This window comes from Thermobia domestica, chromosome 8, assembly GCF_964235325.1.
Source record: "Thermobia domestica chromosome 8, izTheDome1.hap1.1, whole genome shotgun sequence".
In the NCBI taxonomy this organism is placed as follows: Eukaryota; Metazoa; Arthropoda; class Insecta; order Zygentoma; family Lepismatidae; genus Thermobia; species Thermobia domestica.
The window spans coordinates 225,533,464-225,546,690 of NC_137461.1; the positions used below are offsets into that span (position 1 = coordinate 225,533,464).

A 13,227-nucleotide genomic window follows, 5' to 3' on the forward strand; every position below is an offset into this window, starting at 1 on the left:
AAATACTAATGGATGTTACCATCGACTATATAGAAAACAACACGTGTAGTGTTGAAATTTTAAGAAACATTTTCAACATGTTTTACCGATGGATATACATTGCTACATGGTTTGCAATCACAATTATTGTTTACTATTATACATTTCGTCCTCTCAACCGATTTCGGGTAAGTAGCAGTTTATATTTTGAACTTAATATGTCATGTACTCGTCATTCTAATATGAAAGGTACTAAGGTACTAAATATCCTAAATAATTTCTTCATAGCGTAAATGTTTTAACATTTTACATATAGAAAGCGTTTCATTTGATCAAACGACCAAAAGAATTAAAGCTATGTACACTTCTATATATTTTGTGTGTGAGCTCTCTCGTGATTAGATGATTACCATACGTGCCTTTGGCGTTAGAGACCCGGTTCAATTAGCAGTGGGAGCTTATTTGATCGGTTCCCACGTTATGCTGTTAGGTTCACGTCTCACATAGCGTCGTTGCTGCAAGGACACTAACTCAAATCAAATGAAAGAACATTTTGTATATTAGTCATATACAGAATTGTTTTCCCATTCCGTAAGGTGTGTTGTATAGACAATAGGCATAAAATTGAGAAAGTTACAGAGCTGGTTTATTAAGTTAGTCATCCCTATATACAACTTTCAGGCGATAATTTTCTATAATTATCACATTAATTTCCATCTGGAAACAGAAAACAGGGAAGAGTAAGAAAAAAAATCATAATCCATTATTACATGATTCATGATCCAATTTCAAAAATAGAAGCGAGAAAATTCAGTATGGTTACTGCACTTCTTGTTTAATAAATATTTAATAATGTAACGTGACTTCATAAAGAATTGTGTATTATATGGAAATATATTACGTTCCACTAATATTATTCTGCATTACTTAGTGTTATGACAGATAAATGCTGCTTAAAACATTAATTGGGAAAGATGAATACTTGACGAATAAGTAGTCACCATTCACATAGGATACATTTGTAAGTGAATATTAAACATTAACACACGTTATGTACATATATGTATCACTTGTTTTTATTTAGTTTCATGCTTCAACAGAGTCGAGAGCTAATGTAAAATAATCATTATAGTGAATGATTTTACACAGTATATTGGAGCTAAAAACATTGCCTCTGTATAATCCATTGATGACCTTTGGAAAGTATTCAGAATTGTTTTTCTATTTAAAAATACACGCAAGATCCTAGATAAAATTATAATAGGATTGTTATCATGAGTACAGTATAATAAAACAATATACTTATATGCAGGCCTATATGTTTTAGTATATACTGTTTGTAAAATTTACTATATGATCGTATTTAATAAGTGATAAATTCTGTTTTATATTTTAATTGAATTTTGTATCATCAAATGGATAAAACAAAATGAACTTTGTAAATCTTCATCCGATAACAAATCAACTACTGAAGTGGGCACCGTTTGTAAACTGAAAAGCCAGTATCAACGAATCGCATTGGGTTTATCCAATTAGCAATATCATTACATTATTAGTATTAGAACGGCTTGAATTAACCTTTCATAGAATATAATGTGAATTCACTATGTCTAATGTGTAGTGTTTTATCTCTCTCTCTCTCTCTCTCTTTATTCTTTTTTTTAAAAAAGGATTTTAGTGATCTTGGATATGGCCAATTTTTGGATAGTAGATCTAAACATAGAACATCAAAGAAAGATATTGTGGAAAATATTAGGAGAACAAGGAAAGTAGGCAAATTGCCTCCTGTATATCCTAATGGATGGTTTAGACTCTTGGACTCAAATGACTTGAAAAAAGAAGAGGTCAAATACGTATCTGCGCTCGGTAAGTAAAACAAATTCTTTCAGTAAATATTTCTTTTACCACTAATTTTGCTACGAATGACCTCATGTTGGGCAGTATATTATCAAACCATAGTCAGTACCCAGTTTCATTGCTATAGGATTAAAAAAAAATGACATATGTATATGGCTTTCTTAAATAGTTAATTCAGACAATTATTAGCTCAACACATTTAACTAACACTAAACGTAGCTAACCTAGTGACTAAATGAAAACAAAAGTGTGGAAAATAAATGGGTTTCATTTCTAAGAGATATTTTGATGAAATCTCGAAAATTTGAAACCGAATGTTGAAACCAGAAGTGCTAGTTATAAGTCACATTGGCATGCTCCCTAGTCTTTCGTTGCAAGCGCTGCTATCGGCTGAAGGAATTCCACTAGCTTTCCCTCGCTTAGCAACAGCTGAACCATTATTAGCTCAACGCGTTGGTGTGCGAGGGTGTAAGCATTAGTTCGCATTTTTGCCACGGCTCAAGACATTTTGGCAGCACAATAGACGCACTAGACTACCTTCGCGGTCAATACAGACGTAATGGCACAGGTGAAATATATTTCTTAGATACTGAATCTACGTTAACCTTAGCACTACCAACTGGAATTGGTATGTACACATCGCAGTATAATGTTTGTAATTACTCTTCTAATCGTTTCTTTAAAAATTATATATATAAAAAAGAAAATGTATTATTGCTCAACATGTTTAGCTAAAGCGTATAACTTACGGTGGTGCAAATTGTATGTTATTGTGTCTTATAAATTTGCTATTTTAAGTTGGTGGGTACGAAGTACCCCTCTCCCGTTGGTAGGAGATGTGATTGACATTTAGAGGTGTCACTGCTAGATGGCATCTTAATAAAAAGCTGTTAGCCTTATCCTGTGAACTGTTTACTTCTGTCACTGTAGATTTTTGTGAGCGTTTCTAATTTGTTTCGTTTGCGACATGTATTTAATCTTAACAGGTGGGTACAAAATGACACGCGTTACAAAAAAATACCTAGGTACTGCAAGGGTTAAACCATTTGCTGATATCTGTTACTTGGTACTGAATGAACCTATCACTTCCGACTCCGATAAACTAACAAAGACATATATGAAAATTATATAAACCGATTTCTCAATATAGGTTACCTTTATTACCCTATGTGGATCTAATATTGGAAGTCATAATTTTTGAATACGTTACTTGTAGTTTCAATAGAAAGCTTGTTAGGACTCTTTGCTTATACATAAAACGTTTCTAACTGCACGATAACAGTTTTAATCTATGAGATATAATGTTATACCGGAGCTGATTAAATGTGCTACTTGAAATTTTGAATAAAGGAATAAAGGAGACTTGAATTCATACTAAGAACTGTTCCCTATAAATCTATAGCCATTTCGCTACTCTACGAAGGTCAATATTAAAACTGGGGGTGGTAGAAGGTAGACGAATGGATACATATAATAGTTTATTAACATGTTGACTACCAAGGGTAAATTTTGTTGTTCACCAGTAGAGTGCCAAACGTCCTTACTTACATTATGTTTGTTTTCTTTATATTTTTTAACATAATGTTAATTTTGAAACACAATTTAATACTCCAGTGAAATTAGCGTTTGAAGTAGAAACTTAAAGGTAGACATTTAAAATAAAAAAGATGAAACCTATTAGGATATGTTCTACGTATCGATCTTATTACCTGCAAAAAGTCTAAAAAAATTCAGTTGCGGGTTTTCCGCCATTTTGAATTAATAATCTGCCACCTTGGATTTCCCACATGCACTTAGTTTATGCCACATAACTTCTAAATTAAGTAACGTAGAAGGATTATTCTTTCTTTATTGTTTCCTAATCTTGTAGGCAATGGAAAAAGTTATTATCACCTTTCTCCTAATAACCCTTTTTGCATAACTTTAGGATAAATTGAAAAAATGTGATCTTTGTTAGGGAACATATTAATTTCATTGCCTCATACAACTTAACAGGGTAGAAATATGAAAGAAGTGCTCGAATAAAAGTTGTTGGAAATTTCATAAGCTTTAAACCGATGTATATATTGTCACTATATACAACGTCAGAGATGCGCAATGAAGCTTCAAACCTCATCGGACTGCGTACAATTTCTGTAGAAACATATGAATCAATCATTTAACAAGAAGAAAAAATATTTAGTGATTTGAAACTGCTTTTCATTGCAATTTCTGTTAAGTATCAACAGGTTTGGAAGTCAGCCTAGTTTAATAAAATTTCTTAAACAGTGGTGTTGCTAGAGGATGTGCAAGAACCCTGAAAGTAGACGTTCGTACTATCTTTCTGTATGTAGGTCTATGTGCCCATTGAAATTAGTGTTTGAGATAAACGTTTTAAAAAGTAGATGGAATCTATTGAAATATGTTTTACTGATATTGTTATCCTACAAAAATATCCAGTTGCGGGTTTTCCACCTTCTTGAATAAATAGCTCTTGTCCAGTGCAATGATGACTTAAATCGATCACACATAATTCTTTAAAAAAATGAAAGCTGTTAGAATGTGTTCTATGTATTGATATTATACTAAAACAGTTCCAAAACTCTAGTTGCTGGATTTCTGCCACTTTTAATAAGCAGTACTGCATCTTGAGATTTTCCCCTCCACGTAATTTCTGCGTTATAGCTCCTAAGCTAATAAACATAAAACTATTCTTCCATCTTTATTATACCTTTAATAGTATAGGTTACATAATAAGTTATCACTTTTCTCCGCATTACCAAAAGTTCAGTGCACCTTCAATCTTTTTCTATTAATGCTTGGAAATATGTTTTGGAAAACATAAAAACGGTGATAAAAACAAGAGATTAATTATTAAAAATGAAGGAAAATATACTTATCAGAATTATTTGAGATGCATTTCGTATGTGATTTATAGTAAATACCATCATATGCTGTTTTATGATTTTCACTATTTCACTAAGTAGTCACCCATACGTACTAATTTTTATAGTTGTGATTAGATTCTTTTGCGCATCTCCTAAACTGCTAAAATTGAAAGTATTATACTTATAAATAGGAAGACAATATAAACTGATCACCGGTTGAGTTATAGACACCTACCTAATACCGTGTAACACCACCTTTCGTTCTTTAAACGGAGGGTAACCGCCGCGGCATAAATACCACAAGGCACCTGAAGTGTTGGTCTGGCATCTCAATCATATCTGCTGCAAAGTCTCCCACAGAGCCTGCAGATTAATCGGAAGAGGGTCCACAGCCGAAGGCTTCGTTGCATGGCGTCCCAGATATGTTGATCGAATTAAATTCCAGTGACCGTGATTGTCAGGGAAGTTTTGTTAAATTAGAGGAGTGCTCTTCAAACTAGTTTGCTGCCATCCTAGAGAGGTGGGCCGGTGCATTGTTCTGCTGCAACATGAGGTCACCACCTGAGTGTTGCAGTCGAGCAAATGACATGACATGGTCGTTCAAAACACCGCGGTAGTGTTTACCTGTGAGGAACTGTGTTACACGTGTTAGGGGACGCATTTCAGACCACGTAAACATGCCCCAGATGAGAATACCACCATCACGCCTGCACAGGTTCCTACTGTCACGATGGATCCATTGCCTCGAGCGGTTGGCGACACACCCTTACCGGTCCATCGGCATGTGCCACTGTGAAACGTAACTCATCTTTCCAGACAACCTTTTTCCACATTTCCACGGTCCAGTGGCGGTGTTCCTTTGCCTGTGATAGACGTTGTTTCCTGTATTGCGCTGTTAGAAGGGATACTCGAATGGGCCGATGGTTTCTGTACACCATGACGAGCATGTGGTTGCGAATCGTGTGGCTGCTCACTTGTCTTGCATTGAACCTCTCCATAATTTGTCGCGCTGTGGCCCGTCAACCAGCTGTTACTATGCTGGGCACTTGGCGTCTACTCTTGTCGTCGACACACCCCTGACCGCGGCATTTTGCCCGTGTGGGTGCGGTTTTACCGGAAGGCAGGTACTGACGTTATATCCTTGACACAATTGCCTTTAAATATCCGAGTGCCGCAGTCACTTGCGAAATCGAGCTACCCAATCGTCTGGTCCCTACGAATTGACCACGATCAAGTGCACGCAGTTCCTTCGCCCTGCCCATCATACACTGCACTGATACGGATACCGAGAGAGGAAGTACACGGCAGCAGTACCCTTGAGATGCGTTTTCTTCACATCCACTGGTGTAGCCTCTGCAGGGCAGTTTCTGCAACTTTCCTGCTCTCTCTAATCCAATCGCTGATCATGTGTATGCCACCGTAAACAGCTTTGCGATGATAAACAAATGTTCTAAAAGGTGTACTTTGAGACTTACTTTTTTCGAACGGCGTTTTGCAGTTGAATGTAGACGATTTTCCTTAACTTCCTTCTCAAAGAAGTTGGTTTCGGTGGCAGCTTCATCATCACTTCCTTCATCTGCATCTTCAACTAAAGTAGTGCTATTACCATATCCGTGTCCACTACATGATGGATACTCCACAAAATGATGTACAATCTAGTCCTCTTCTTTTGCATCCACAAGTGTTTCCGAAGATTGTCTGGCAGTTCCATGCTATAAGCTTTAACAAATCTTCTGGAGCAGGTTGTTCAAGTGTTGTTATATGAAGAAGGCAATCACCACAAAATCTCCAGCCCCATTCACTTGGAGTTTATCTCTTGATTTTTCCACTGCTGAACTTGATAGAACTGTCACTAGTGCGTTGCATCGATACAATCTTTTGTATATGTAGAATCTTGCACAATACAGATATCCTTTCTCACCACATCTAAATAACGCTAAGAACATTTTTTCTGCAACAGGTGCCATATCATTAGCGGATGATGTTGTGTTGTTGAGAACGTCCATTTCTAGACGCATTTCTTCTTTTTTCCCTAGTATTTTGTACGCAAATTTCTGCCTTTACTGTGTGAGCAGAAGTTGTATCACAACCAGTGAAGGCATGCAGAAATAAAATGCAGTTCACCATATCTCCCAATGCTCTCTGAAGTTTGGTACTGCTGTGTATCTTATGTGGTGGCTTCGAGCCAGGAATAAATATGTAAGTCTCAGCTGTTGCGAGTGCTAATATCAGAACCAAAATGTCTGAATCTTCTCCCACTATCACTGACGAGCCAGATTTTTAATTTTTTTTGCGATTCACACAACTAATTACCAAAGCTGTGCAGACTAGATCAAGAATTGTAGCCCAGAATTTGCACTGATTGGTGTATGACACAATTAAAATCACCCCCGATACTAAGATTAGCATAATTTCCAGCACATTCCTGGTCAACCACTGTTACGAAAAATTCGTTGCGGGTAGCCCTTTGATTATTCCCCGAAGGTGAGTACAAGTTCAAAATTTTGACATCTCCTATCATACCACTAATTAAGCGACCAGATGGATGGTAAAAATCATTGTCAAGCTTTATACCTTGACGAACAAGAATAGCGGTACCTGTGGCGTTGTAAGTGAAATTATTATAAACATTGTAATCGTGAATACTCACAAAGGATGCAGTACCAAGTTCCTGTAAGACGCAAATATCAGTGGTATGACGACGTAAAAGTCCCGTAAAGAAGTAAATTGAAGAACACTGATAGATTTGTTAAAGTTAAGTGTTGCAAAATGAAAGGGAAACATAAGATACGGATAAAAAAAACTAAGGGAGGAGGGGTGGCACATATTGTATGTTAGGAACACCTGGTACAAGTTCGGTCATATCCACTGCTTCTGACGAGGCAGTGGTGGGACGAGGCGAAGTAGACCTTGAGTACTGAGGAGTTTGGGGTAAAGGTCAGACGAACAACTCAGTCATCTGTAACGTACCAGGCGAATATCGGGCAGGTAGATTAGAGGCTGCCGTTTATTACAATGACTATAAACATGCGAACTATTGCTGCAATAGAAGCAAGTAGGGGGCTGACCAGGATATATACCTGTAGCACGATGACCTTGAAATGTCACTTTAGACAGAATATGCTTTTTTTAGAGTCATATATATAACACGAACTCCATTAGACACTGGAAAAATGTAATTTATCATACCATTGTTCATTGATAACTTTAGAAAGAGATCCTTAAGGACTTAATGTTGCGTGAATCACTTCGGGACTGAGTTCAATGGGCAACTCTAAATTCCGCACTCGTGTGACATCTTCACTTTCGCTGGAAATACAGACGAGACTTTCTGTCCCATCGGAAAGAGTAAAAGAAGCTTTTCAGGTGTTGTACGCAAAAAAATATCATAAGTACTAGGGGCACTAAACTTAACATAAAGACAATGATGTTCGTTGTGCAATTGAATGGCTTCAAGTTGGTCCAATGTGAGCTTTACTTTCTCGGCAAGCCAGGTATGAACCTCAAGTGTCGTCGGTCGTAAATGGCGTAAACTTTTATCAAACTCAAATTTGACGGTATTTTTACGTATGGTATTCATGATTCATTGATAAACAAAACATTAACAGACAACGATACGTCCTCGAACAAATAGCTCGCTAAACAACATTCTATAGAAACACACTCACAGAGGACTTTCCACACGTCCGCAGAGTTAGACAGTTAGCACTCGAATCCGACATGGCCAAGGAGGCGATGAAGAAAGTGTCGCTTGTAGAGAGTTAAATCCTTGGTGTCTTTTTAACTTGGATAATCAGGGTGCTCTTGTAACCATGTATATTCGACTATAGACGTTTAGGATCAGACAAAATCCGATCGCCATGTAATTTTATAACAAAATGACGCGCGTCTCTTTACTTTATTTCATGTTTCTTCCATATTCACTTTCAAATGATCGGCGACAGTTCGCATCCAAAAAATACAATTAAATGCATTCATCTCAAGATTTTTCACTTCATGATGTAGAGACAGGGGTTACACTTGACCCTTGGAGCTCACTTTAGGAACAATTCATCACATATATATATTTAAATAATTAACTGTTCACATATTTATGAAAGATTCATCTTAATTTTCATTCACCAGTTATGTCGTTTCTTTCTTCTAAATTCATCTAACAAATTTGACGCATTTGTTGCTTCTTTTTTCTAAGCGATTGTGTAATAGAAGGACAGAAAATGGAGCAGAAAGCGCGAAACCGTTGCGTGTTACTACGTATGAGCAAATGGAAACAGCTGACTGTCATTTGTGCGTCGCTGCAGATATCAGTTATGTGTTATAAGTATCTGAAAAAGTATGCACCTAGAGGAAGTACCCCAAAAATGAAAGGTATATCGTCCCTTTGTTTGCAAAGTGTCGTATCTCAAAATAATCGATTTTTGAGTTAAGACCATCCTGGAATTTCCCTTTAGGAGTTGTATAATTCTCTTTAATAGCCATATCTAACTTCAAAAATATAGCTGTGGAATAAGCAGTTTGATGTTCGTCCTATCTCAATTGTACAGAATTAAATTTCTCTCGAACTGCCGTAACTCAAGATACGATAGTTTACAAGAAAAGTTAAACTAAGTTTCTATTGTTCACACAGAGTGATATCTCAAACGATTTCTATTTTTTGTTTGTGTATGTGTGTATGTGTGTTCACCTTAATACGTAATTTGTTTTAATATGCTGTTTAAGCAAACAGGAAATATTTGTTCCTTCACAACCGGTCACTGTGATCCAGTGCTCTCAACGGGTCGGGTCGGGTTGAAGACCGACCCTACCCGACCCGACCCGTGACCCGAATTGACAAAGCCGACCCGATAACCGACCCGACCCGACTGATCCGAACCGTGATCCGACCTAATTGACCTGACCCGACAACCCGACCCGAATAACCCGACCCGACAACCCGACCCGAATAACCCGACCCGACAACCCGACCTGAACTGACCCGATTGACCCGACTCGACAACCCAACCCGAACTGACCCGACAACCCGACCCGAGCTGACCCGACCCGTAACCCGATCCGAGTCGGGTCGGGTCGGGTCAACCCGATCCGTTTGAGAGCACTATGGTCACGACACTGGGTGAACGCCAAAATGCACTCCCATTGGGAATTAAACCCGGACCACGTGTATCGAAGTCTTACACGTTAACCACTAGCTAGATTAAGCGGGGGTTTTGTATATGCATCTTAATGAATATTTGGCACTATTGAGGTTTGGTTATTTCTTTTTATAACTGATGCCAATATCCGACGTGGGAGAAATTTATTTTTTTTTTCTTGCTTTAGTTCTATGTGACGAAATTTTTCTTCAAGATCAGTGTTCTCACCTGCTCGGACGGCAGGGGTCTTCTCGGAAGACAGTAGCAAGAGTCTCTTGGCGTAGACAAAAGGAAATCGTTTAACTACAATGATAAGGGTTGAGGAAACAGGAGAAAACTTGTGATATTTTCCAACCCTTCAAATTCATTTCAAAATAGGTTCTTATGATTCCGGGACCCGTGCCACTTTGCTTTTCCTTTCTCGGTAATTAGAACGTATTTTACAGTATATATATTGCATGTAAGAAGATACATAATATGAATTTTGTAATTTAAAATTTAAAAATACAGTATGATATTTAATTATAAAGTACTAATTTTATTCCATCACTTTCAGCCCAACAAATGAAATTCAAACAATTTTCTCCCTGGGTCTTGGTCATCAATACTGCGTCTTATTCTTTGTCTTGCAGTCAAGTCTTGGTCCTGCATTTCGCAGTCTTGGTGGTATTTCATACTATACAAGAGCCAAGAATGCTCGCCTCAACGGTACAAATGAAGACCAAGTGTGATTTTTATTATGATCTTTCATACTATATGGAAAGCAAGAAAATACGTTCATCGCTACTTGGTGATCACCAAACCAAGGCCAAGAGCAAGATTACTATGCAATTCATCTTGCATATCCAATCTTTATCTTGTTCTTGTATCGATGTCCTTGGTCTTGGTGAAATAAAATGAAATATTCAGTTTAAGGTCCCTCGATTCTGCACCGAGGCTAAGGGATATGGTGACCATGAGAAATGAATGAAATGGTGGAATGAAGAAAGTGGGAGGAAACAGAAGAACCCCGAGAAAACCCACTACACGGCGTTTCTCCACCACAAAGCCTACTTAGCACAAGCTGGGATCGAACCATGGACACCATGCACCAGATATGAATTCTCTACCACTGAGCCACCGCAGCCCTGCTTGGGCTTGGTCGTCCATATCCAATCTTTCTTTTGGCCTTGCTTAAACAACTTCTAGTTTTGTTCTAAATCCAGACTCCATATAGGCGTAGATATTAATATTACAGTCGATTGGTAAAATCAATCTTCCACATTTAAAAATTAAAGTACACACAAGTAGAAAAATAAGCATTTACCATAAAAACATTAGCTGCAAGTGTTCAAAATAGATTTATGGTTTCTATAAAATCAATTGAAAATTGCTATTTTTAATTAGGCAGCTAGTGAAAAACAGTAGCTTTCGACTCCAGCCGAGTTTAAGCTCAACCTAAACTCAGTTGACCAAAGTGAACTGACCCGACTGACCCGACCCGACAACCCGACCCGAGCTGACCCGATTGATCCGACACGAATAACCCGACCCGATCTGACTCAACTGACCCAACTGACCGGACCCGACAACCCGACCCGAGTAGCCTGACCCGACAACCCGACCCGAGCTGACGCGACCCGGGTCGCGTCGGGTCAACCCGACCCGTTTGAGAGCACTACTGTGATCAAGCTGGCTCATAGAAAGCAGCCTTTTGAGAGTGGAACTACAGCATAGTGCCTTCAACTTTAAGCAGCTCTCCAAAGAACTTAGAATTCTATAAATTCGAGAATCAGATGGAAGTAATGCAAAAGACGTACACTGAAAGAACCTGATGGAAATACGAATTTTGAAGAGCTCACCGACAACCAGTGACGCAACTAGGATAGTTATCGCTCGGGGCAAGAATTCGCCCCCCCCCCCTTACCAACCTAGCTAAAACTCTCAATCACACAGTAATTCTCCTATTCCATTTTTTCTTCAAGTGGTAAAGCTTGATTTCAAAATTGCAGTACATAATTTACTTTTTAGTACAAGATAAAACCCAAACTAATTAGTATTTGGTTGCCAAATAATCTAAGAGTAACATCCTTGACATATTTTTACAGTGTTGTCATAATAACTGCAAACCACAATGTTTTAGGAATTATCGGGATGTGCATGTGTGTAGAATGAGTCAACAGTCTGCTGCATTTTAATAGAATATTTAATTATAACAAACAGTCAAGCTGTTGTCTCAAGTATTATACTCGAACATTTTGCAAATCTCTTAAATCGATGTATGTTAAATGTATACACAAAAAAGCTAGAACTAAAATTTAACTTTGCGGGCTCTTTTGACTGCAAAAGGTTTTATAATGTCCTCAATACATAACTTTGAAGCTAAAATATGCTCTATGGATATGACCCTAAGGATTGTGAGTCGGTGTTGTTTGTTAAGTTTCTGAGGTATTTTTATTTATGATCTTTAGTTTGCTATGCTAAAACTCCTTCCAATGTCTTATAGTGAAAATAAAGATTTATATGCCCAGTTTTGCGCCCTCCCAATCTGGTGCCCGTGGCAAAAGCCCCATTCTTCCCTAATTACGTCACTGCCGATAACTATTTTCTACAAAATCATCCACCTACAATTAGAGTACAAGGAACTATAACTTAAGCGTCTCAAGAAGAACGTAAAAGATTTTAAGGTCGGGAAGCTTAGCCTGCGAAAGCTGAAAGTCGCCCAAGATAAATACGCAGACTTAATATCTCTGTGCAACGGAACTACTACCCCTGTCATACGAATGTCAGAGCAAAAGCAATTTTACTTGCACCTCGACCATTAGGGTGGTTTCAGGCAAAACACGAGTTTCTTTCTTTTTTGTAGTTTTGTTAACTTGAGAACTGTTTTTTGCCGATTACTTTATGGACATGGTTCAGTAATTTTCAGTATTGTATGGAGGTGCTATTAACTGTACTCATTTAACTTATACTCGTATTGATGTTTACTTAAACGAATACTATTATACTCTAGTTTGGATACGATAACTTATTTTTCATTTCGTTATTTAGAAGCTCTCTTGAATTATATTTTCCTTTCATACAGCTTCATATTCACTTAATAGTGTTGATTTGTAGTATTCGTTTCATAAAACATTCTTTCTTTTTTTGGTAAAATGTCAGAAGCCCAATCAGTTCGTTCTTTTACTATTGATTTCATAAACATGTTTAATTAATTAATGTAAGAAATAAGACTTTTGGTTCTATCTTTTGTTTACTATTTCTTTATAACTAACTTATATCCAAGATGAATACAGCAACTTAGATGTACACAAATGGACAAATTGCAGTTTTCCAACTTCAACTTGACATTATTTGTATATCCCAAGAACTATGCACGGTGACGTAACTCATTCTTAAAACAACTTTTTTTT

The 13,227-nt window shown here is 37.4% G+C and overlaps 1 protein-coding gene across 1 annotated transcript in view; it reads left to right on the forward strand.

The window, feature by feature from the left end:
- Nucleotides 1-77: 77 nt before the first annotated feature.
- The window catches only part of LOC145692479 (cholesterol 7-desaturase nvd-like), a 116,825-nt gene continuing 103,675 nt past the window's right edge, over nt 78-13,227 (forward strand). Inside the window, exons 1-2 of the mRNA XM_081767787.1 lie at nt 78-167; nt 1,650-1,845. Of these exons, the coding sequence (XP_081623913.1) occupies nt 78-167; nt 1,650-1,845 (286 nt within the window). The remainder of the gene's footprint in view (nt 168-1,649; nt 1,846-13,227) is intronic.